General features: G+C 48.6%; 1 protein-coding gene across 1 annotated transcript; it reads left to right on the forward strand.

Annotated features, from left to right (window-relative positions):
* The first annotated feature begins 1172 nt into the window (after nucleotides 1-1172).
* Nucleotides 1173-24609, forward strand: Prpf8 (pre-mRNA processing factor 8). Its single transcript, XM_006977389.4, has 42 exons — nucleotides 1173-1565; nucleotides 2045-2213; nucleotides 3442-3606; nucleotides 3756-3974; nucleotides 4090-4302; nucleotides 4419-4544; nucleotides 4637-4742; nucleotides 5278-5468; nucleotides 5590-5709; nucleotides 5794-5983; nucleotides 6096-6215; nucleotides 6314-6448; nucleotides 6772-6901; nucleotides 7208-7404; nucleotides 7664-7870; nucleotides 7985-8148; nucleotides 8291-8417; nucleotides 8531-8723; nucleotides 9688-9875; nucleotides 10039-10277; nucleotides 10481-10627; nucleotides 10814-11024; nucleotides 11634-11750; nucleotides 14302-14549; nucleotides 14665-14844; nucleotides 15034-15169; nucleotides 15282-15451; nucleotides 15607-15736; nucleotides 15847-15993; nucleotides 16320-16480; nucleotides 17035-17226; nucleotides 17622-17859; nucleotides 17971-18099; nucleotides 19626-19739; nucleotides 19816-19989; nucleotides 20254-20447; nucleotides 21314-21553; nucleotides 21648-21789; nucleotides 23467-23607; nucleotides 23715-23854; nucleotides 23959-24161; nucleotides 24290-24609. Exons 1-42 carry the CDS (start codon nucleotides 1466-1468, stop codon nucleotides 24442-24444), a joined length of 7008 nt encoding a protein of 2335 aa, XP_006977451.1. The 5' UTR covers nucleotides 1173-1465; the 3' UTR covers nucleotides 24445-24609.
* Nucleotides 24610-24960: the final 351 nt, after the last annotated feature.

Consider the following 24960-nt stretch of genomic DNA (forward strand, 5'->3'; position numbering starts at 1 on the left):
GCACCAGGCATGTATGTGGTGCATACACACACAAAAGCAAAACATTTAAAAATACAAATAAATAAATAAAAAAGGAAGAAAGAATATTTGGTTTTATGTTTTGTTTTTGAGATGTGGTCTCATGTAGCCAACTCTACACGGCTGAGGATGACCTTGAATTTCTTTTCTTTTTTTTTTTTTTTTTTTTTTTTGGTTTTTCGAGACAGGGTTTCTCTGTGTAGCTTTGCGCCTTTCCTGGAGCTCACTTGGTAGCCCAGGCTGGCCTCGAACTCACAGAGATCCGCCTGGCTCTGCCTCCCGAGTGCTGGGATTAAAGGCGTGCGCCACCACCGCCCGGCTTGAATTTCTTTTTGAAAAAGAAAAAAAAAATTTATTTTATGTGCATGGGTGTTTGGTTTCATGTATTTATGTGTACCGCGTGTGTGCAGTGTCCACAGAGGCCTGGAGAGGGTATCAAGTTCCATGGAATCAGAATTATAGACAGTTTTGAGTCGCCATGTGAGTGCTGGGAATCGAACTAGGTCCTCTGGAAGAATAGTGCTCTTAATCACTCAGCCATGTCTCCAGTCCCAGACCTTGTATGTCTGATTCTCCTGCCTTCCACCCGCAGGAGTGCTGGGATTAAAGACATGCTCCACTGGTCTATTCGGTGCTAGAGAAGATAAGAAGCAAGGGTCTCCTGTACAATTAGACAGGCACTCCGAGGTACATTCCCAGTCCAGATCTTGCATTCTTGTCAACCTTCCTGTTGCCCTGGGCTTCCAAGAATTGTTTGACTCCTTGGTACATAGTAGGAACTCTAACGATAATGTAATGAACACATAGAAGAACAAAGGATTCATTGAGTTGAAGCCAGTACTACATATCAGCTCTGAATTCATGAGAATAAATACAGGGAAAATGTGCATCATAAGCAAACTTCTTAAAATTGTAATGGCTTTGCCTTTTGCGGGAGCAATGTCAACAGTCAATTAAAACATCAATTCTATTAAAAGCCTCCTAGGTCGATCCGACTGGCGGAAGGCGGGGCGCGAGCCCACCCTGGCCACACCCCTCGCCATGACATCCACTTTTATACCCGCCCCCTCGGCGCGGGCTGCAACGTCCATTGGACTCCTCGCCAATCCTTCAGAGCATCTCTGCGCCTATTGGGTGAGCTTCTGACCCCGGTTGCGCACTTCCTGGAGTTGGGAACGCGGGGCGGACGTCGTCTTTCCGCCATTGCTCTGCGTTCCGAGCCGCTACCTGAGTGAGGGGCGACAGGTGGGTGGCGGGCGTCCGAGGCTGGGCTGCAGACGGTCGGGTGGGCCGAGCGGCCTGAGGAGCTGCGTCAGGCCCAGGCCGCGAGCGCTCAGCCCGGCTAGCGTGCAGGCCGGGTGGCTCCGGACGCATTCCATTTGCCCCTTGTGGGCCCGGGCCTAGCGGCTTAGTTTTGGCTTCCCTCTCCTTCCCCGACTCTTCCGGCATGGCCGGGGTGTTTCCTTACCGAGGGCCGGGTAACCCGGTTCCCGGCCCTCTGGCCCCGCTGCCGGACTACATGTCAGAGGAGAAGCTGCAGGAGAAAGGTAAGGAGTGGGAACGGGACGGGTGGTACCGCGCGTGCGCGGGCCGGAACGTGTAAGCGGGTCAATCAGGGGTCCGCTCCCTCGTTAGCCGAGTTTAATTTTTGTACCTTCAGTCAAATCATTGAAAGATTGGAAGCACCTAAGCAACTGTTATTTGCAGGCGCTAAGTGTGTGTGTGCGTGTGCGTATGCGTGTGTGTGTGTGTGTGTGTGTGTGTGTGTGTGTGTGTGTGTGTGTGTTACAGCAGTGGAAACAAAACCACTCCCTTATGGGGTTTGCATTACAATGAAGGAATTAGACAGTATTCCCTCCTAAACATCTATAGCAGAAATGTCAGGTGGTTTGGGAGAGTAAAATGGGAAGATACTTGGCGGGCAGTTTGCCTCTTTCCCACAGAATGCCGGGGGTTGCCGTAGGGGCGAGAGTGGGGATAGTTAGGGTGAGAGCGTGCAGCCCTTTAAACTGAGGTGCCTTTGTAGCTCGAAAATGGCAGCAGTTGCAGGCCAAGCGCTATGCAGAGAAGCGGAAATTTGGGTTTGTGGATGCTCAGAAGGAAGACATGCCCCCAGAACATGTCAGGAAGATCATTCGAGACCATGGAGACATGACCAACAGGAAGTTCCGCCATGACAAAAGGGTCTATTTGGGGTAAGTAAGCAACATCCTGGACATAATTTCACGTGGAGTTTGGCGCCTTTCCTTTCTCTGTTCCTGCATTGACAGTGGTGGATAGAGGGACGATCATTGGGAACATGACACCCTACCACACACACAGGGCTTCTCTCTGTTGCCCTGGCTGGAGACCAGGACAGGCTGACCTCAGGGATCTCGCTGCCCCTGACTCCCAGGTGCTGGAAATAAAGGCAGATGCCCCCATGCTCAGCGTGGAACATAGCTCCTGACCTCACTTAGTGATGATTGTAAGAGTAAGGCGAGGGAGACCATTGGAATTCCATGATAACATTCACATCTTCTGCTTAGGCCATTGTTTTGCTTTGCCCTGGTAATCTCATTGTAAAATGTTCGTTCAGTCACCAGAATTTGGGGGTTTAGGTTGTTTAATTCCTGGGATCTCTGTACTACTGTTAATTCTTCAACCCTAAGCTGCAGAGATTCTTAGCATTCCATTTGGATACAAAAATTTGGCTAGTTAATGAATTGATGTAGGGAAGCCTTGGAAGTTTTATTTCAAAAATAATTTCTTAACCAGCCACGTAAGTATACGCCTCTACACTGCTATAATCTCTGGGTTGCAGAGACAGGAGGATCACAGGCTTGAGGCCAGCTCAGACTACTCCATGAGAAGCTCTGTTCAAAACATCAGCAAAAGCCAGATGTGGCAGCACAGGCCTTTAATCCCTGCACATGAGAGACAGAGGCAGGTGAATCTACATAGTGAGTTCCAGGCCATCCAGGGCTCTGTGGTGAGACCCTGTCTCAAACAACAGTGAACATCATTACTATTATTACTGGATCTTGCTCTTGGTGCTCTGGATATAGCTGTGGGCAGACAGTATTGATCCTCTCCTCTAAGAGCATACCATTGAGTGGCATGATAGGGAGCATCAGATGGTTGCAGTATCGGGGATATAATGGTATTTACATGAAGGGCATAAGGAAGGTGCCTTCAAAGGGACAGCTGTTCATTTAGAGGCTGAGTCCCGGGACTATGAACTAAGACATTTAATGGCACCAGATGAAGGTGGAGCTGGGAAGGCAGGACTCCTAGTCACGTAGGACGTGAGTCTTAATTTGGGGCTTTGGACTATAAGGCAGCATTTTCTGTGGAACATGTGATAACTATCTGGCATGTCAGCAAGGGTCAAGTAACAGCACACTTCGTCATTTCTAATGGTCTCTCTTCCCAATGTTACAGAGCCCTCAAGTACATGCCTCATGCAGTTCTCAAGCTCCTAGAGAACATGCCCATGCCTTGGGAGCAGATTCGGGATGTGCCTGTTCTGTACCACATCACTGGAGCCATTTCCTTTGTCAACGAGATTCCCTGGGTTATTGAGCCAGTTTATATCTCCCAGTGGGGGTAAGAAGGGCTGAAGTCCAGTGGGTGGCGTCAGTGGATGATGGTGGTGGTGGGTGGTGGCGGCTGGTATGGTGTTTAGGGGTGGGGATGGTGGCAGCAGCAGCTGAGGATCTGGGTAGAAACTGTTGTATGATGGTCTTGCCTTCTAGGTCAATGTGGATCATGATGCGTCGAGAAAAAAGAGACAGGAGGCATTTCAAGAGGATGCGGTTCCCCCCTTTTGATGATGAGGAACCGCCCCTGGATTATGCTGACAACATCTTAGATGTCGAGCCACTGGAAGCCATTCAGCTGGAGTTGGACCCTGAGGAGGATGCCCCTGTGTTGGACTGGTTCTATGACCACCAGCCATTGAGAGACAGTAGGAAGTGAGTGGAACTGATCCCGTGAGAGTTCTGGGAACTATAGCTGTGGGAAGGCAATAAGTAGGTAAGTGGCTTGGCTCAATGCCTACTTGATATGGGCCCTCCATCTTTTCCCTAGGTATGTTAATGGTTCCACTTACCAACGCTGGCAGTTCACGTTGCCTATGATGTCCACTCTCTACCGATTGGCCAATCAGCTTCTGACTGACTTGGTGGATGACAACTACTTCTACCTGTTTGATCTGAAGGCCTTCTTTACCTCTAAGGCACTCAATATGGCCATTCCTGGAGGACCCAAATTTGAACCTCTGGTTCGAGACATCAACCTACAGTAAGTTGGGGAGAATATCAATTTTAGGCACTTTGTATGTAGTAAAATCTAATCCTTATCCTTAAGATCCTTGGCTAGCAATGGAACTAGACTACTCACTTGATTTCCGGTTCTAGGGATGAAGACTGGAATGAATTCAATGATATTAATAAGATCATCATCCGCCAGCCTATTCGTACTGAGTACAAGATTGCTTTTCCTTACCTGTATAACAACCTTCCACACCATGTGCACCTGACCTGGTAAGGTGCCTGGAACACAGCAGTTAGACAGGAGAAAGCCGGCTATGGTCTGGGCCAGAGCAGACGGTTGGCTGACTCTTCTTTCCCTGTAGGTACCACACTCCTAACGTGGTCTTCATCAAGACCGAGGATCCCGATTTGCCAGCTTTCTACTTTGATCCTCTGATCAACCCGATCTCTCATAGACACTCAGTCAAGGTAAGAGGAAATCTTACGCTTTGGGGGGTGCGGGGGTGTGAGAGTCCTGAATGAGCCTGGGGTCTGGTGCATGTTAGGCACGTTTTCTGCCTCACCAACCTCTACCCCACTGTTTTGTTTTTTTTTTTTTTGGACGCATAGTACAGGTTGGCACAGAATTACTGTGTAGTTCCAGGTTGGTCTTGTACTCTCAGTCCGTCTGTTGGCCTCCTCCTAAGTGCTGGGGTTTCAGGCCTCCTTCCCTGAGCTCATTGGCCCTTGGTGGGAACTGGCTGCAGCGGGCACCTCCCGTGGTATGGCACGGGAGCTCTCTGGGAGGCTTTTAGTGGAAAGCGGAAGGGTTGGTTTCCTGGTTAGGCCTGTCTTGTTCTTGGCTCCCTTGGCTCCTTTGCCAGGCTCTTTAGGGCTTCTCTTGTCCGGCATCCCAGTCTTCGTGACCTGTGTAGTTACTACGCTTCATCCCAGAGAGTTTTCCGCTCATCTCAAGTCTGTGCTCAGTGAGTGGAAAATGAACCCTTGAGGATTTCTTTTTCAGAGCCAGGAACCACTGCCTGATGATGATGAGGAATTTGAACTTCCGGAGTTTGTGGAGCCCTTCCTGAAGGACACACCCCTCTATACAGACAATACAGCCAATGGCATTGCCCTGCTGTGGGCACCACGACCCTTTAACTTACGCTCTGGTCGTACCCGCCGGGCCCTGGACATACCCCTTGTCAAGAACTGGTAAGGTTTCTACCTAAGGGGTCGGTAGTAGAGAAAAGACTCCATCTGGATGGGCATGCAGCCTTTCCCAGAGTGTCTGGAAGGAGAGGTGGGCAATTCTCTGATGGGCTAATTTAACCAGGTATCGGGAGCACTGTCCTGCTGGGCAGCCTGTGAAGGTGCGAGTCTCCTATCAGAAGCTGCTGAAGTACTATGTGCTGAATGCCCTCAAACATCGGCCCCCGAAAGCCCAGAAGAAGAGGTAAGGTGCTGGAGGCCCCTGCTACAACTTCCGCTGTAGACGAGTCATGTGCCAGCTTTAACTCTCTCCTTTATTCTCACCCAGGTATCTGTTCCGCTCGTTCAAAGCTACCAAATTCTTTCAGTCCACAAAGCTAGACTGGGTGGAGGTGGGGCTGCAGGTTTGCCGCCAGGGCTACAACATGCTCAACCTCCTCATTCACCGGAAGAACCTCAACTACCTGCACTTGGACTACAACTTCAACCTGAAGCCTGTCAAGACGCTCACCACCAAGGTGCCGGCATCAGACCGCGGGGCTCCGCTGGGCTTAGGGGTGGGTGGCACTGTGGCATACCTCCTTTTGTGGCCACTGTCATTAATGTTCTTTCTGTTCTTGTCCTTTTCAGGAAAGAAAGAAATCTCGTTTTGGAAATGCTTTCCATCTGTGTCGGGAGGTACTGCGTTTAACTAAGCTGGTTGTGGACAGTCATGTGCAGTATCGCTTGGGCAATGTGGATGCCTTCCAGGTGAGGCCATGCTGCCCGGACCTCTGCCCAGTTGGGGAGGCAGGGTGAAGGCTGTGGAGCAGGCTCAGGCTCTAAGTCTGAGGGTGATTTTATTGCAGCTGGCAGATGGATTGCAGTATATATTCGCCCACGTGGGCCAGTTGACTGGCATGTATCGCTACAAATACAAACTGATGCGCCAGATCCGCATGTGCAAGGACTTGAAACATCTCATCTATTACCGCTTCAACACGGTGAGAGCCGCCCTCTGCCTGCCTTCTCACTGCTCCTTGTTTGGCCTTTTCCCCGGGACCTCCTTGGAGAGAATCGCTTGACTGTGTCATTACCATACTTAGTGGATCTCAGCACTTCCCCCCAAACCTACCACTGATTCATTCCATGCAGGAGCCTCACTTTCTCCTTGAAGTTCTCATACGCTTCCCTGTTCTAGAGTTTGTGGACTCCAGAACATTTACCCTGTCCCCTCAGCAGCCTGACAAGTGGCTCTTCCTTCTCCACCTCTATCTTTTTGTAAAAGAATTGTTCATTTATGTGTCTGATTTCTGCTTGACTGCAGGGCCCTGTAGGGAAAGGCCCCGGCTGTGGTTTCTGGGCTGCTGGCTGGAGAGTCTGGCTGTTTTTCATGCGTGGAATTACCCCTTTGCTAGAGCGATGGCTGGGCAACCTTCTGGCCCGGCAGTTTGAAGGTAAGTGACTTTGTCTACCCATGGCGTCTCACTGCTTCACGGGTAGATGAGGGGTGCCTGCTGTCCCTGCTTTTGTCTGCGTTTGTCGTCTAGTCTTGCTTCTAAGTTCGCTTGTTTCAGATGAGTCTGACCTAGTAGTGTGGTTCTGGGGCTGCTCTGTGGGATGTGAGCTCTCATGCATTCGCAGCAGAAGTTCCTCCCAAGTATGGTTGTGACTGTCTGAAGTGGCTTGTCTTTTTGCATGTGGGGAGCATATGGACACTTGTTACTCTTTATTGATCGAATCTCTGGCCTCTTCACTCGTAGGCCGTCACTCAAAGGGGGTGGCGAAGACAGTAACAAAGCAACGCGTGGAGTCCCATTTTGACCTCGAGCTCAGGGCAGCTGTGATGCATGACATTCTGGACATGATGCCTGAAGGCATCAAACAGAACAAGGCCCGGACAATTCTGCAGCATCTCAGTGAGGCCTGGCGCTGCTGGAAGGCCAACATTCCCTGGAAGGTAGGCCTTCCTCCGCCTCCAAGGAGGCACAGCCGTTCCTCTTCCCGAGGTTAGGATTAATGCACCTTTAATGTCAACCTTCTATCGCTCCCAACCCCTCCTTTCTTAAGACCGTTCCACTGTGTTGTCCTGGCTGACCTGTAACTGTGCAGGCCAGGCTGGCCTCAACTCAAGAGATCTATCTGCCTTTATGCTGGAACACAGGGGTGAAACACTGTGCTCAGCTCCTATTACTTTTCCGTTGTGTTTGTATTTTCAGGTCCCAGGACTGCCAACACCTATTGAGAATATGATTCTTCGGTACGTCAAGGCCAAGGCTGATTGGTGGACCAATACTGCCCACTACAACCGTGAACGAATCCGCCGTGGGGCGACTGTAGACAAGACTGTTTGCAAAAAGAACCTGGGCCGTCTCACCCGCCTGTACCTAAAGGCAGAGCAGGAGCGGCAGCACAATTACCTGAAGGTTGGGCCAGCTAGGCCGGGTGTGAGGACTGGGTGGTAAGGGGGCTGCAGATGGGGTCCTGCTTTGTACTGGTTTGGACGATAGTGGGAGACTAGCTTCATGCTCCCCTTGCAGGATGGTCCGTACATTACGGCAGAAGAGGCAGTGGCAGTGTATACTACCACTGTGCACTGGCTGGAGAGCCGTAGATTCTCTCCCATCCCATTCCCCCCACTCTCCTACAAGCACGACACCAAGCTGCTCATCTTAGCTCTGGAGCGCCTCAAGGAAGCTTATAGGTGAGGAGTGGAGGGGAGGGCTCCCGCTGGGAGGGTAACGGGGAGGGAATGGCGTTGTGGTCAGAGTCCAAAGAAAGGTGTCATCCTTCTGGTGTAGCATCTTCTTGGGTTTTCTCATCCACCTTTTCCTTTGCTTTGTTAGTGTGAAGTCTAGGTTAAACCAGTCTCAGAGGGAGGAGCTGGGTCTGATCGAGCAAGCCTACGACAACCCCCATGAGGCTTTGTCCCGCATCAAGCGTCACCTCCTCACACAGAGAGCCTTTAAAGAAGTGAGTGAGATGCTCTCTGAGCTTTCTTTTGGTCTATGCTATTTATTCTTGGCATCTAGAGGGTGCCAGGTTGACTAGGTGAATTGATGTGAGCCAGGTTCCTTCTCCCACAGGTGGGCATTGAGTTTATGGATCTCTATAGCCACCTGGTGCCAGTTTATGATGTAGAGCCACTGGAGAAAATAACTGACGCCTACCTGGACCAGTACCTGTGGTATGAAGCAGATAAGCGCCGTCTTTTCCCGCCCTGGATCAAGCCTGCTGACACAGAACCACCTCCGCTGCTTGTTTACAAGTGGTGCCAAGGTAAAACTGTCGGGGTTAGCATCCCACAGAGAAAGGGGGAACTAAGTTCTATATAAAAATTCCTACCCAGGCTGCATAGTCATTTGACGCTTTTTCATGATACGAGTGAATAATACTGCCTGGTGGTGGCTGCGAACGCCTTTAATCCCGGTACTTGGGAGGCAGAGGCAGGCACATCTCTGAGTTCAAGGCCACCCTAGTCTACAGAGTGAGTTCCAGGACAGCCAGGGCTACACAGAGAAACTCTATCTTGAAAAAACAAACAAACAAACAAACAAAAAAGTGAATAGTATGGTTGTTGAGCAAAGCTGACACTTGTAGCAGCCTGGATGGATGGATGGATGGATGGATGGATGGATGGATGGATGGATGGATGGATGGATGGATGGATGGATGGAAGGAAGGAAGGAAGGATGGATGGATGGATGGATGGAAGGGTGGATGGATGGATGGATGGATGGATGGATGGATGGATGGATGGATGGATGGAAGGAAGGAAGGGTGGATGGATGGATGGAAGGGTGGATGGATGGATGGAAGGAAGGAAGGAAGGAAGGATGGATGGGTGGAAGGAAGGATGGAAGGAAAGATGGATGGATGGAAGGAAGGAAGGATGGATGGAAGGAAGGAAGGATGGAAGGAAAGATGGATGGATGGATGGAAGGAAGGATGGATGGAAGGAAGGATGGATGGATGGATGGAAGGATGGATGGATGGAAGGATGGATGGATGGAAGGAAGGATGGAAGGATGGATGGAAGGATGGATGGAAATATGGATGAATGGAAGGATGGATGGATGGAAGGATGGATGAATGGAAGAATGGAAGGAAGGATGGATGGAAGGATGGATGGATGGATGGATGGATGACAGAGGGTTTTGGAATGTGTTGAAAGCTGCTGTGGTTACTAGACCTGAAAAGGAATTTCTAATCAGCAATAGCTCTGTCTTTTTGCTTTTTTTAGGTATCAATAACTTGCAGGATGTGTGGGAGACCAGTGAGGGCGAGTGCAATGTCATGTTGGAGTCCCGCTTTGAGAAGATGTATGAAAAGATCGACTTGACCTTGCTGAATAGGCTGCTGCGACTCATTGTGGACCACAACATAGCTGACTACATGACAGCCAAGAACAATGTTGTCATTAACTATAAGGTCCGTCTTGGAGAAGTAGCAAAAATGTGTTAAGGGGTTGTCTGACCCATTGAGTTAGGATTTGCTGAGGGAGAATGAAGGAGAGTGGACTCTGAAGCACCTGGGCCACACACAGCCATCCTTAGCCCTAGTTAATAGTTGTGGTTCTTTTTTTTTTTCCTAGGACATGAACCATACAAATTCATATGGGATCATCAGAGGCCTGCAGTTTGCCTCGTTCATTGTACAGTACTATGGCTTGGTGATGGATTTGCTTGTATTGGGATTGCACCGGGCCAGTGAGATGGCTGGGCCTCCCCAGATGCCAAATGACTTTCTCAGTTTCCAGGACATAGCCACTGAGGCTGCGCACCCGATCCGCCTCTTCTGTAGATACATTGATCGCATCCACATTTTCTTCAGGTAAAGAACACGGACAGATCCTCTGGCCTGCAGAATACTGAAGCATGCCCTGCCTGGCTCTTTGGCTTAGTTGACTAGTGACTGAGTTGGGGCTGTAAAGTGAAACGAAGTCTAGAGTGGCATGAGGTCCCCACCCATGGAGCTGGCCTTCTCAAAGGGTCCTACTGTATTTGGGCCTCAACATATACCTTTCCTTAATGTAGGTTCACGGCAGATGAGGCTCGAGATCTGATCCAGCGTTACCTGACAGAGCATCCAGACCCCAATAATGAGAACATTGTTGGCTACAATAATAAGAAATGCTGGCCCCGAGATGCACGCATGCGCCTCATGAAGCATGATGTCAACTTGTGAGTCTCAGTTGGGTTTGTAAGAGTTAAAGGACACCAATCCTAGGGACCCAGAAAGCAATTAATATTGAGGAGGTTGTGTGTGTCTTGGGTAGGAGGAATATAGACCTGTTGGGGTGTCTTCTGTCTGGTCTTTGAATGCAAATGTGTTCAACAGACTGAAATTTCTATGTGTTCTCTGGACAGGGGTCGGGCAGTGTTTTGGGACATCAAGAACCGACTGCCACGATCAGTGACTACAGTGCAGTGGGAGAACAGCTTTGTGTCTGTGTACAGCAAAGACAACCCCAACCTACTGTTCAACATGTGTGGCTTTGAGTGCCGTATCCTGCCTAAGTGCCGTACCAGCTATGAAGAATTCACCCACAAGGATGGGGTCTGGAACCTGCAGAATGAGGTAGAGCCTAGAAAGGACATCACTTCACCACCCCTGTAACTCTGGCATCACTGGGGTGAAGAACAGAAATACCTTATTATCAGCTCCGTGAGCCTTGGGTGGGTTGAGCTTAGCGGTGATCACAGTTAATCCTTGCTTGTGTAGACAGGGTTTCTCTGTAACCCTGGCTGGCCCTGATTGTCTCAGAGACCAGTCTGCCTCTCTACCTCCCACAGGTTAGGATTAAGGCACATGCCACCATGGCCTGTTCTCTCTGTTTTCTTTCTTTCTTTTTATTTTATTTTATTTGAGACAAGGTCTTACTGTATAGTGATGGCTGGCCTAGAACTCCCTATATAGACCAGTTGGCCTTGAATTCACCAAGATCCATCCCTGCCTGTGCTTACTGGGATTAAATGCATGCACTACCATGTTTCTTTTCACCTCTGTTTATTGCCATGGTACTTGGGTGGAGGTTGGAGCACAGCTTGTAGTCAGTTCCGCTCTGTGGGTTCTGGAGATGGAACTCAGGAAATAAGGCTCGCTAGCAAGCATCGTTGCCTGCTCTAAGCCATGTCGCCAGCCCCTCTGGAAGTTCTGGGACAAGTTAACACTGACTCTATGGTTTAGGTTACCAAGGAACGGACAGCACAGTGTTTCCTGCGTGTGGATGATGAGTCGATGCAGCGCTTCCATAACCGAGTGCGTCAGATCCTAATGGCCTCTGGCTCCACCACCTTTACCAAGGTCTGTAGGTCCCTAAGCCTCCCTTCCCTGCCATTCTCAGTCCGTCCCCCTCCCTTTCCACTCCTCCCCAGGTGGAGCTTGCTCTTTCCCAGCTCTGCCTAGTGTGGTAATCTCCATGCTTTCTGCAGGGCAACCTAGAGTGTTGGGTCAGTTGGGCTTTATTTCCGAGAATTCACCACAAGAATTGATCAGACTGCATCTGTGGGGGGTTGAGGATTTTATTTTATTTTGGTGACTTTAGATTAAGGCAAAAGTAAGAGATTTTAATTTTAACAAAAGCATCTATTTTGCATTTTCCCTTAGGCTTGTTTTTGTTTGGTTTTGGGGTTTTTGAGACAGGGTTTCACTGTGTAGCCTTGGCTGTCCTGGAACTCACTCTGGACCAGGCTGGCCTCGCAAGTGCTGGGATTAAAGACATGTGCCACCACTGCCCGGCCTCTTTACTGTGTAGTAGTTTAGAATGTCAGTTCTGGGTGGTTTATTTGTGGGACGAGGGCCGCTGTGGATCAGGTCTCAAAGTTGAGACAACTTTCCTGCCTCAGCCCGTCACTGCTGAGAATCCAGGTGTGGTATGCACCACCACACTTGGTTTTTGTACCCCCATGGTGAAATGGAGTCTTGTTGTGTTACCTAGGCTGGTCTTGGTCTTCAGTGTTCCTCCTGCCTTCATCTCTGGACTGGCTGGCCTTTGGGCATGTGCTGCTGTGCCCAGTTTCTCTATGGGTGATGAGGTGACAGGTGTGTTCCAGCACACCTGGCCAAAGGAATGTTACACACTCATGACATGGACACTTTCAGCCATGTCGTGTGTTGTCTGGCACTACCCCCAGCGTCTCCCCATCAGATGCCAGGAACAGTCCCTGTGTTAGAACCAAACATGTCCTGAGAGACTGTCATTTCCCCTGGGTGTGGGGAAGGGATAGATCTGGGAGTCTCGTGGTGTAAAGGTTGAAAGCTCAAGACTCATGAGACTCCCAGGATGAGTGGAGAGTGAGACGGGAAGGGCAGGTTAGGATGATGGGAAGCGCTGAGGTGTGCTGAGCAGAACCGAGACAGTGCTGGGATGTGGGCAGTCAAGGCTGTCAGGAACTGGTGTCTGGAATTGAGCAAGTGTTTAACAGCGTCGCTTGCCTAGAACAGTTTGGTTAGATAAGGATGAATAGGAGCCAGTGGAATTGGCAGTGAGGACGTCATTGCTGACCTTAGAACTATTTCAGAACTAGTTGGGATGGAAGCCAGATGGTGTGGATGAGACTTTATGGGAGGTGAGTGGAGACAGTAAGGACAGTTTGCCAGTGCTGGAGTAGATAGTTAGAAGCCTCCAAGAGGGAGCTGTACGTCAAGACAGGCCTTTGGTTTTGGTTTTTGGCTTTTTACTTTTATTCCCTTTTTTTTTTCCTTTCTTTTCTTTTTTTTTTTTTTTGTATAATTCACTTGTGTGTACAATGTGTTATAACCGTGTTTATCTCTTTTTACCCTTTTTTGTTTTCTTCCCATTCCTGCTGCCCCTCCTTTAAAAGGTTCTGTGTGAGAGTGTGTGTGTGTGTGTGTGTGTGTGTGTGTATAAGAGAGAGACAGACAGACAGACAGACTTGGGGAGGATGGGGTGCTGTGCTGCTCTCTTACCCCAGAGCTTGGGGTTTGACTGGAAGCCAGTGAGCTCCAGCAACCCTCCTGTCTCTGCACTGCTCAGAGCCTGATGGAGGAGTGACTGGGAATCGAGGGAGGTACCTCCCAATCATGGTTAATGTACATGACTCTAACATCTAGAGTCGAGTTGGATTGTCGGGTCTGTTGAGACCCTCGCCCTCTCCCCCTTCTCTGTAAAGTGAGGGTAACCGTAGTTCTAGCTCAGGGGGCTTTTGTGAAAAGGAATGAAAGAGTGCATATAGTAAGTCAATTAGCCATATTATTTTACAGAGTGCTTTTAGAGATTATGAGAGCATAATGTTGGATTTGAACTTGTTTACTTTATTCCTTTGTTTATTTGTTTGCTTACTTGAGACAAACTTTATCGATAATCCAGACTGGTATTGAACTCTTGATCCTTCTGACTCAGCCTCCTAAGAATTGGGATTACAGGCAGAAGTGGGTCCTTTCCTCCAACTCTGTGGGTTTTGGGGGTTGCGCCCAAGTCTTCAGGATTGATAACAGTCCTTTTACCCCCCCTCCCCCCAACCATCACAGTGGCCCAGTCCTCTTTCTCTCGATTATTTCTATCCTGGTGGGTGTGAACTAGCAACCTCGTTGTTTTTGTTTGTTTGTTGTTTGTTTAGTTTTTTTTTTTTTTTTTTTGGTTTTTCGAGACTGGGTTTCTCTGTGTAGCTTTGCGCCTTTCCTGGAACTCACTTGGTAGCCCAGGCTGGCCTCGAACTCACAAAGATCCGCCTGCCTCTGCCTCCCGAGTGCTGGGATTAAAGGCGTGTGTCACCACCGCCCGGCGTTTGTTTAGTTTTTAAGATCAACGCTTTCTTGTACTAGAGATGTAGCTAACTAGATCTGGAAGGCCTGCATTGCTCATGTGGCATTTACTCTTTCCCACTAACTTTAGATTGTGAATAAGTGGAACACAGCTCTCATCGGCCTTATGACATACTTTCGAGAGGCCGTGGTAAATACGCAGGAACTCCTAGACTTACTGGTAAAGTGTGAAAACAAGATCCAGACACGTATCAAGATTGGATTGAACTCCAAGATGCCAAGTCGGTTTCCTCCTGTTGTGTTCTACACCCCTAAAGAGCTGGGTGGGCTTGGCATGCTCTCAATGGGCCATGTGCTCATCCCCCAGTCTGACCTCAGGTAGGGCTTGCTTCGCAACTTTCGTGTTAGTCTCATTATGTAGACTCCGAGGGGAGTGGGTGTTTCGTTACTTTTGATTTTACTTTTATCCCTTGTCTTGATTTTCCCAAAACAGGTGGTCCAAGCAAACAGATGTAGGTATCACACACTTCCGTTCAGGAATGAGTCATGAAGAAGACCAACTGATTCCCAACTTGTACCGCTACATACAGCCGTGGGAGAGCGAGTTCATTGACTCTCAAAGGGTCTGGGCTGAGTATGCACTCAAGAGACAGGAGGCTATTGCTCAGAACAGGTGGGCATCTGAGAGGATATACCAATCTAAGGACTGGGGGTTGCATCACAACACTGTGAGTCTTACATGGAGGTCATGGGCAGAGTATGTTTTTAGGAGTTAAGACTGATTCTACTCATCCTTGGCCAAAGAATGTCGAATGTTTCTCTTTGCATGAGAAAGGATGTTGACTTTATTTTTTTCTGGCAGACGTTTGACATTAGAAGATTTAGAAGATTCATGGGATCGAGGCATTCCAAGGATCAATACTCTCTTCCAGAAGGACCGGCACACATTGGCTTATGACAAGGGCTGGCGTGTCCGAACTGACTTTAAGCAGTACCAGGTATATGGAGTGGTGAATGGATGGATTTCTCTAAATCAGGATAGCTTTTGGCATCTCTGTCACTTGGGGTGGTGGGCACCCAAAGCTTCACCATCCTTGTTGCACTGTCTAGGTTTTGAAGCAGAACCCCTTCTGGTGGACACATCAGCGGCATGATGGCAAGCTCTGGAACCTCAACAACTACCGCACAGACATGATTCAGGCCCTGGGTGGTGTGGAGGGCATTCTGGAGCACACTCTCTTCAAGGGCACTTACTTCCCTACCTGGGAAGGTCTGTTCTGGTAAGGACTCTGTCCTCTTTACAGGGACTCGTCACAACCACTTGAGCTCCTTCTACTGGGCTTTAGTGGTCTGCTGCTTCTCAGTTATCCTGTGAGGGTTAGCCATCTAGGGGAGATGCATGGGCGTCTTCTTATTTGGTTCCTCTGCCCCTCAGGGAGAAAGCCAGTGGCTTTGAGGAGTCCATGAAGTGGAAGAAGCTAACCAATGCTCAGCGATCAGGATTAAACCAGATTCCTAATCGTAGATTCACCCTCTGGTGGTCCCCAACAATCAATCGAGCCAATGTGAGTGTGATTGTCCAACATGGGAGATAAGAAAAGGTGTTTCTGTGGCCTTCATTTTGTCCTAAGAACTGGCCTCTCTGATCTCTAATGTTATTTCTCTTTCCTGGCAGGTATACGTAGGCTTCCAGGTACAGCTGGACCTGACAGGAATCTTCATGCATGGCAAGATCCCCACACTGAAGATCTCTCTTATCCAGATATTCCGAGCTCACCTGTGGCAGAAGATCCATGAGAGCATCGTGATGGACTTATGTCAGGTGGGTAGCAGTGGAAGCCGAGAGATCAGAGTTACATTAGCTTGCTGGTTTTGATTTTTTGAGAGTCTTTCTATGTGACCCTGGCCTAGAGCTCCTTACGTAAACCAGGCCGGCCTCAAACTCATAGAGATCTGCTTACCTCTGCCTCCCAAGTGCTGGGATTCAAATCATGCACCACCATGCCCAGCCAGCTTGCTCTTTTGAGTATGGGAAATTTATCCTGGACACATTAAGGATTAGACTCTTATTGCCTCATAAAAATTCTATCAGTTGTCATTGTAAATGGGTTTCTGTAATGAGGTCCAATCTTCCATCTTTCCCTCCAGGTCTTTGACCAGGAACTGGATGCTCTGGAAATTGAAACAGTACAGAAGGAGACAATCCATCCCCGAAAATCGTACAAGATGAACTCTTCCTGTGCTGATATACTACTCTTCGCTTCCTATAAGTGGAATGTCTCCCGGCCCTCACTGCTGGCAGACTCCAAGTAAGTGTCTTGTGGCCCAGCTTTAGGTACCCAGGAACTTTATGTTACTATGATAGCCATGTTACTTAAGGGATTAGCCATGCCCTTTTCGTTTTGTTCTTCTGGCTTTGACCTTATAATCCTGTTGTCCCCTCCCCCGCAGTGCTGTACAAGAGTAGGCACCGTTCCCAACTCTGACATCCTTTTAAACTTGGAGGCAGTGTTACCCTGTAACCCACCAACAGTCACAGCTGCCAATTGCTTGGGGTCTTACTAATCTTTTTTGTTTGTTTTCTGTTTTATTTTGATTTTTTGAGACAGCGTTTCTCTGTATGCCCTGGAACTCACTCTGTAGACCAGGCTGGCCTCGAACTCACAGAGATCCACCTGCCTCTGCCTCCTGGGTGCTGGGATTAAAGGCGTGCGCCATCACCACCCTGGCTAAGGGTCTTGCTGACCTCAAATGAGAAAGGAGATGGTTTTGAGATTTAAGTGCAGTGTTTGGGACTTCTTATGATTCTGAGACATTGCTTATGCTATGGTTTCCTGGAAACTTGAATTTTTTCCGCCCTTAGGGATGTGATGGACAGCACAACTACACAGAAGTATTGGATTGACATCCAGTTACGCTGGGGGGACTATGATTCCCATGATATTGAGCGCTACGCCCGGGCCAAGTTCCTGGATTATACCACAGACAACATGAGCATCTACCCTTCGCCCACAGGTGTGCTCATCGCCATCGACCTGGCCTATAATCTACACAGGTAAGCCAGGGCTCAGAAGCAGGGTTTCCATTAGCCCTGTACCTTCTGTGTTTTCTTTCATTTGAAGCAGTCTCACTACATAGCCTTGGCTGGCCTGGAACTCACTGTGTAGACCAGCTTGGCCCCAAGCTCACAGAGATCTCTCTGCCTGAGCCTCCCAAGTGCTGGTACTAAATGTGTGTCCCACCACACCCTACCCGTTAGCATGAGCTAACATTTACACCAGTTTTAGTTTGCCTGGCTAAGACGAGGTTTTTTCTTCCTGGGTCACTGACTCTCTCTCGGATGTACATGCATTAGCAGGCCAACCGGCTCCGTCCCTTTGCTGTCCCTTCACCTTTTCCTTGGAGCCTTTGGCCTATGTTTAAGTTCTTGTGACCCTTTCATCCTCACAGTGCCTATGGAAACTGGTTTCCAGGCAGCAAGCCTCTCATACAGCAGGCTATGGCCAAGATCATGAAGGCAAACCCTGCCTTGTATGTGTTACGGGAACGGATCCGCAAAGGACTCCAGCTGTATTCCTCTGAGCCCACTGAACCTTACCTGTCCTCTCAGAACTATGGTGAACTCTTCTCTAACCAGATCATCTGGTTTGTGGATGACACCAATGTCTACAGAGTGACGATCCACAAGGTGAGAGAGCATGCAGACTTCAAATGCCTGTGAGAGCATGTGTACCCACTGGATGAATGAAGTTGGGCTGGTTATGTCCAGTCCATGCTAACTAATACACTTGTTCTTTAGACCTTTGAGGGGAACTTGACAACCAAACCCATCAATGGGGCCATCTTCATCTTCAACCCACGCACAGGGCAGCTTTTCCTCAAGATAATCCACACATCTGTGTGGGCCGGACAGAAGCGTTTGGGTCAGGTAAGCCGCAAAAATAATAGTGAGGCCATGAACATTGCTGCCTCTCATTCCTGGTAGGGGGAGGGGGAACGTGATAAAACATACCTATTTCTCTATTGAGAGATGGCATTGCTGGGTGTGGTGCCATCTCAGTACTCGGATGCAGAGGGAAGAGGATTGCCGTAGGTTTGAGGCCAGCCAGGGCTGCACACAGTCAAAGAGACGGAGACATGTTTTGTGTGAATCTGCAGAGCTTGTCAGCATACTTGGCTTCTTGAGCATTAGGGTTATGAGTGCCCGTGCCTGAGATTTAAGTGGGTGCTGGGAATCCAGACTGTGGCCTCACACTTGCCTGGTAAACCCCCGACTCTGAGTCAGTTCTTCACGCTCTTAGAGGAGGTCCAAGCGTGTGAAGGCCTTCTTTATAAAGGGAATGTATACCCTTTGGCTTCCTGGACATTTGATGCCAGGCTGGGCTGTACCTACCCAGTCACGATTCTCTTTTCTATATTTATAGTACATATAGCATGATAATTACAAGTCCTCTTAATAATTATTCCAAAATCCTACTCTCCCAAAATCTCAATGCTCATCTCACTTCTAGGGCTTTGTCCATATTTTTCTTTCTAGAATGAGCTCTTGTTTTTACTTGGTTCACCGCAGTCTTATCTATCAAGATTCATTTCTTTATGTAGCTTTAGTATTTTTTTTTTAAGATTTATTTATTTATTATATAATGTCTGCATGTATCCTTGCAGGCCAGAAGAGGGCACCAGATCTCATTACAGATGGTTGTGAGCCACCATGTGGGTGCTGGGAATTGAACTCAAGACCTAGATTTTTTTGAAAATTATCTTATTAGGCTGGGCATGCTGGTACATGCCTTTAGTCCTAGCAGTTGAAAAGCAGAGGTAGGGGGGCTGGAGAGATGGCTCAGGGGTTAAGAGCACTGGCTGCTCTTCCAGAGGTCCTGAGTTCAATTCCCAGCACCCACGTGGTGGCTCACAACCACCTGTGATGAGATCTGGTGCCCTCTTCTGACCTGCAGTCATACATGCTGTATACATAATAAATAAAAGTTTAAAAAAAAAGAAAAGAAAAGAAAAGCAGAGGTAGGTATATCTTCATGACTTTGAAGTCAGCCTGGTCTATATAGTGAGTTCTAGGCGAGCCAGGACTGCAGAGTGAGGTCATGTCTCCAAAAAATAAATATAATTTTATTTTAATTGTGGGGTGTGTGTGTGGTTACATGTAGGGGAGAGGAACTACGGAGGCCAGAGGCATTGGGTCTGCAGCTAGAGCTAGAGGCAGTTAATTGTGGGCTGCCTGGTATGGGTGAGAGAACCAAACTCTGCTCTGGCCCCTGTCTTATTTTGCTGTTTCTGAACTATAATTCATCATTAAGCATGTAGGTACCTTTTTCTAATTACTAAGTTAAGCAACTGTGTTCATGTTCATTATAGAAACAGTCAATGTTCAAAATTAGGATGTTTTTTTCTATTTAATTGAGGAAGGTAGACTCAGCTTTGTTTTGTTTTGGTTGTTAGTTGGCCAAGTGGAAGACAGCTGAGGAAGTGGCTGCCCTGATCCGATCTCTGCCTGTGGAGGAACAGCCTAAGCAGATCATCGTCACCAGGAAGGGCATGCTGGATCCGTTGGAGGTGAGAGGTGAACACGGTAGACGAAAGTAGGCCCGAGCCCTCTGGGCGTTCTCCCTGACCTTGAACTCTGCCTTAGGTACACTTGCTGGACTTCCCCAACATTGTGATCAAAGGATCCGAGCTCCAGCTCCCCTTCCAGGCTTGTCTTAAGGTGGAGAAGTTTGGGGATCTCATCCTTAAAGCCACAGAGCCTCAGATGGTTCTCTTCAACCTCTACGATGACTGGCTCAAGACTATCTCCTCCTACACGGTAATTTGACTCCTTAGGAAGAGGGTCTCTCTGGGGTGGATTTGGAACAGAGAGAAGATACTGTGCCTCAGTATCTCCACAAGACACTTGATGAGGTCATTTTCAAATTCTTGAGCTGTGCGTACAAAGAGTGAGGCCTTTTGACTTGTGAGGGGTTGGCGCCTTAAGAATTTGGAAATAGTGCTTGCTTTCCCATGAGGACAGGGTAAGGGGGGAAATACCCATAAGGCTGATGACCTCACACTCTTCCACATCTCCTCCCAGGCTTTCTCCCGGCTCATCTTGATTCTTCGTGCTTTACACGTGAACAATGATAGGGCCAAGGTGATCCTGAAGCCTGACAAAACCACCATCACAGAACCCCACCACATCTGGCCCACACTGACTGACGAGGAATGGATCAAGGTGGAGGTGCAGCTCAAGGACCTGATCTTGGCCGACTACGGCAAGAAAAACAAGTGAGCAGGGAGGGTCAGGTGCCACAGTGCAGACAGGGCAAGGTGCGCCGCTCGGGGTAGAGGTTCTGGGGTTTTGAGCTTTAAACCATAGAAGTTTCTCAGATTTTTTAGCTGTGTTTGGTAATGCCTATAACCCCAGCATTTGGTAGGTAGAGGCAAGGGGATCAGGAATTCAATGTTATTTTTAAGTACATGAGTTAGAGGTGGGCCACATGAGGTCATGTCTCAAAAGAAAAATAGCATCTCAGAGGTACTTAGGAAAAAATGAAGTCAATATCCAGTCTCACTATTGACCACTATTCTCAGTGAAGGTACTGATGCCATTTTGAACAGATGCATTCTCTTGCTCTTGCTCTCTTAATTTCTCTTGTGTTTGAGACAGGGTTTCATTATGTATCCCAGGCTGGCCTTGAACTCCCAACACTACTCTTGCTTTAACCTCCCAAGTGCTGGATTATCAGTGTGTATCCCTACACCCAATTTGGGGTTTCCATTTGTGAGAGTTATCCTGTATGGGGGCAATTTTTGTTGAAGAAAAGTAAGTTACAGATGCTGAGTAGCTAAAAGTACATGTGTGTATTGTGTCGTGCTGCTTGGGATGTGGTAATTCTTCACAGTGTCACTATATCTCCATTTCATCAAAGGATAGTTAGGGGATAAAGATGCTTGCTACCAAGACTTAGGGCCTTACTTCAATTCTTAGAACCCACAGGTGGAGGAGAAACCTCCCATAAGTTGCCCTTAAAAATAGAAACGTTACTTGAGGATTATCTTGGCAAAGTATGCTCTGCCTGCCTGGTCCTCCTTTGCCATCAAGGCAAAAGTGACTGGGGAGGGATCCTGTTTAACTTACCGTGTCCCCACAGTGTGAATGTGGCGTCACTGACCCAGTCAGAAATTCGAGACATCATCCTAGGAATGGAGATCTCGGCACCGTCACAGCAGCGGCAGCAGATAGCTGAGATTGAGAAGCAGACCAAGGAACAGTCCCAGCTCACTGCCACACAGACTCGGACTGTCAACAAGCATGGTGATGAGATTATCACCTCCACCACTAGCAACTACGAGACCCAGACCTTCTCATCCAAGACTGAATGGAGAGTCAGGTAGTGTGGGGGGCAAGAAGGTAGGGGTGGCCAGGCCATCCATGTTGCCGGATGTGCTTGGGCTGAGATGCTGACATTCCTGTCTGTTATGTAGGGCCATCTCTGCTGCCAACCTGCATCTGCGGACCAATCACATTTACGTTTCATCTGATGACATCAAGGAAACTGGTTACACTTACATTCTTCCCAAGAATGTGCTCAAGAAGTTCATCTGCATATCCGATCTGCGTGCCCAAGTGAGTAAGCGCACAGCTGAGCCATGTGTGAGCCCACTTAGTCTGTGTGTAATTTCACTTGATAGTCCCAGGAACTCTGAGGTGCTGGTTTCAAGATTCATGGATGAATGAATAACTTGAAAAAGGCAGCACAAACATTAAACTCAGCTGGGCCTAGTGGTACATGCCTTAATCTCAGCACCTGGACAGCTGAGGCAGAGGACTGCTGTAAGTTTAAAGGCCAGCTTTCACTACAAACTGAGACAGCTGTATCTTAGTTTGGTGTGGTGGCACAGGCCTTTAACCCAAGCTCCTGAGAAGTAGAGGATGATCAGGAGTTCAAAGCCAGTTTCTGTGGTCCAGCCAGTACCAAATGAAACTTTCTCAAAGAAATAACTGAAAACCCGTTATAAACCTGCATGAAAATGTCAGGCTGGTGAAACGACTGTAGGCGAAGGTGCTTGCGGCCAAGTCTGCTGGCCACACTTTGAGCTCCAGAATCTATAGGGTAGGAGGAGAGAACTGACTCCTGTAAAATGTCCTGTGACCTCCATATGTCCAGTGTGACACGCATGCACACTCATGCACACACACACTAAATAGGTATATGTTTAAAAGTTTTAAAACTAAAAACCCAGAAACCCTTGGACAGCAGATGACTCAGAGGATAAACGTGTGCTGCACAAAGCCGAAAACCTGAGTCAAGTTCCCAAATCCCACTGTGGGAGGAGGGAACCAGCTCCTCAGTTATCCCCTGACTCTCACATGCACACCATGGCATGCGTTCATCTACAGGTACACACGTAATAATAATAAAGTAAAAAAAAAAAAAGAAAGAAAATCTTTTGTAACACAGTGCCGTGTGTGTTCGAGGCCATAGTGAGTTCTAAGACAGCCAGAGCTACCTGGTGAGACCCTGTCTCAAAAAAAAAAAAAAAAAAAAAGAGAGAGAGAGAAATTTAAAGGGGAAAGAAAAAGACTGTAGAGAAAGCTCAGTCGCAGAAAACTTCCCTGGCATGCTCAAGGCCCTGGATTCCGTTTCTTGAGAAGAAAACCAGCCAAGCCGAGGCTGGTGAGATAGACAGCTCAGTAGGTAAAGAGCCTCACATAAGCCAGACACCCTGAGTTTGGTTCCCCTGAAGCCTGGAAAGGTGGAAGGAGAGAGCCTAGGAGGCCACAGACTTGTCTCTGACCTTCACACTTAGTGTGCACAAGTCCTCTTTTATACACATACATAAAACAGTACATTAAATATTTTTAAATTAGTTTTTTCATATGCATTGTTTTTGCCTTCATGCATGCCTGTATGAGGTTGTCGGGTCTCTTGGAACTGGAATCACAGACAGTTGTGAGCTGCCGTGTGCGTGCTGGGTATTGAATCCAGGTCCTCTGGAAGAACAATCAGTGCTCTTAACTACTGAGCCATTTCTCTAGCTCCAATGATAAATTTTTAAGAAGTTTGGGGTTCAGAGGGGAGAGGCACTTGCCACCAAACATAATGACCCAAGTTTGATTCTCCCAGATCCTGGGGACAGTTTGAGATGAGGTTTGTGTGTAACATTTTAAACAAGTAACCGGATGATCTGCCCCAGAGGTTTTTAACTGTATTTTGAAAAACCACCTTTTTCTTGGGAATGGGAAGAAATTCTGGCATTCCGAGTTGGTACTGAGAATAGTTTCTGATCCCTTCATCTCTAGATTGCAGGATACCTGTACGGGGTGAGCCCTCCAGATAACCCTCAGGTGAAGGAGATCCGCTGTATTGTGATGGTGCCCCAGTGGGGCACTCACCAGACTGTGCACCTGCCCAGCCAGCTGCCCCAGCATGAGTACCTCAAGGTTTGTGATGGTGGAGCCTGGGAATTGAACTTACTGCCAGGTTACCCTGATGGGTGGCATTTGTCTGCAGATGGGGTGAACAGCTCTGTGTTGCTCTTTGCCTGCAGGAGATGGAACCCTTAGGTTGGATCCACACTCAGCCCAATGAGTCTCCCCAGCTGTCACCCCAAGATGTCACCACTCATGCCAAGATCATGGCGGACAACCCATCTTGGGATGGCGAGAAGACAATTATCATCACCTGCAGGTGGGTGTGGGCCTCCTTGAGTGGAAATACTAGAGGGCAGGTATTGCAGGTCAGGACCTGGACTGGTGGCCTGAGCTCTCAGCCTGTCTTTCCCCTCCCCGCAGCTTCACCCCAGGCTCCTGCACACTGACAGCCTACAAGCTGACCCCCAGTGGCTATGAGTGGGGCCGACAGAACACGGACAAAGGCAACAACCCCAAAGGCTACCTGCCCTCGCACTACGAGAGGGTCCAGATGCTCCTGTCAGACCGATTCCTCGGCTTCTTTATGGTTCCTGCCCAGTCCTCCTGGAACTACAACTTTATGGGTACGTGGTTGTGTGGCAGACAGCACGAGAGGTGTGAGCAGGGAAGGGGGAGGCTCTTGGGGTCAGCCTGCCCAGGCCAGGCTGGTGAGGCAGGCAGACCCTTGTTAACATCTGCTGTTCCCTCTAAGGTGTTCGCCATGACCCCAACATGAAATACGAGCTGCAGCTGGCAAACCCCAAGGAATTCTACCACGAGGTCCACAGGCCCTCCCACTTCCTCAACTTTGCCCTCCTGCAGGAGGGGGAGGTCTACTCTGCAGACAGAGAGGACCTCTACGCCTAGTCCTGTCCTTGCTTCCTTCTGCTTCAGAGTCCCAAAGGCTGGAGCCTCTCGTACCCTCCCCAGACAAGCTGCTGACATTCAGCAGCCTGGCCCCTTTGTTTTGTGCTGGTGTTGTTGATAGACTGTAATCCTGAACAAAATGTAATAAATTTTGTATAAATAGGAGTGCTTTTGTTTTCTTGCTCTTATGAGTTCAAATTCTGGGTGTAGATAACCTTGGGGATTGGGGACTGGCTTGGGCAATTCACAGTGAGGTACTGGGCCTCGCCTTAAGGGCTTTGAGGCTCTAGACTCAGAGAGACACTCTACTATGACCATATTTGCTGTTTCTCTGGACCTGGAAACCACCTGTTTTCCACATCACTTTTGGACTCTGGTCCTGTAGTTGAGGTGCCCACTCCATCTGTAAACTTGGTCGTTCCTGGCGGCTGTCCCTGCAGTCCAGTGGAGGCTGTTTGCTGACCTTCAGTCTTTCACCTCTCTGGAGTGCTTGGCAGCTAAGTCCAGGGGTGGAGC

Source organism: Peromyscus maniculatus, chromosome 8, assembly GCF_049852395.1.
Source record: "Peromyscus maniculatus bairdii isolate BWxNUB_F1_BW_parent chromosome 8, HU_Pman_BW_mat_3.1, whole genome shotgun sequence".
Lineage (NCBI taxonomy): Eukaryota > Metazoa > Chordata > Mammalia > Rodentia > Cricetidae > Peromyscus > Peromyscus maniculatus.

Excerpts from the sequence above, each read along its gene's own strand:
- Prpf8 (XM_006977389.4), top strand. The coding sequence starts at position 1,466 with ATGGCCGGGGTGTTTCCTTACCGAGGGCCGGGTAACCCGGTTCCCGGC. Across the intron at positions 3,607-3,755 it reads GTTTATATCTCCCAGTGGGG|GTCAATGTGGATCATGATGC; the intron begins GTAAGAAGGGCT and ends CTTGCCTTCTAG. Across the intron at positions 10,278-10,480 it reads CGCATCCACATTTTCTTCAG|GTTCACGGCAGATGAGGCTC; the intron begins GTAAAGAACACG and ends TCCTTAATGTAG.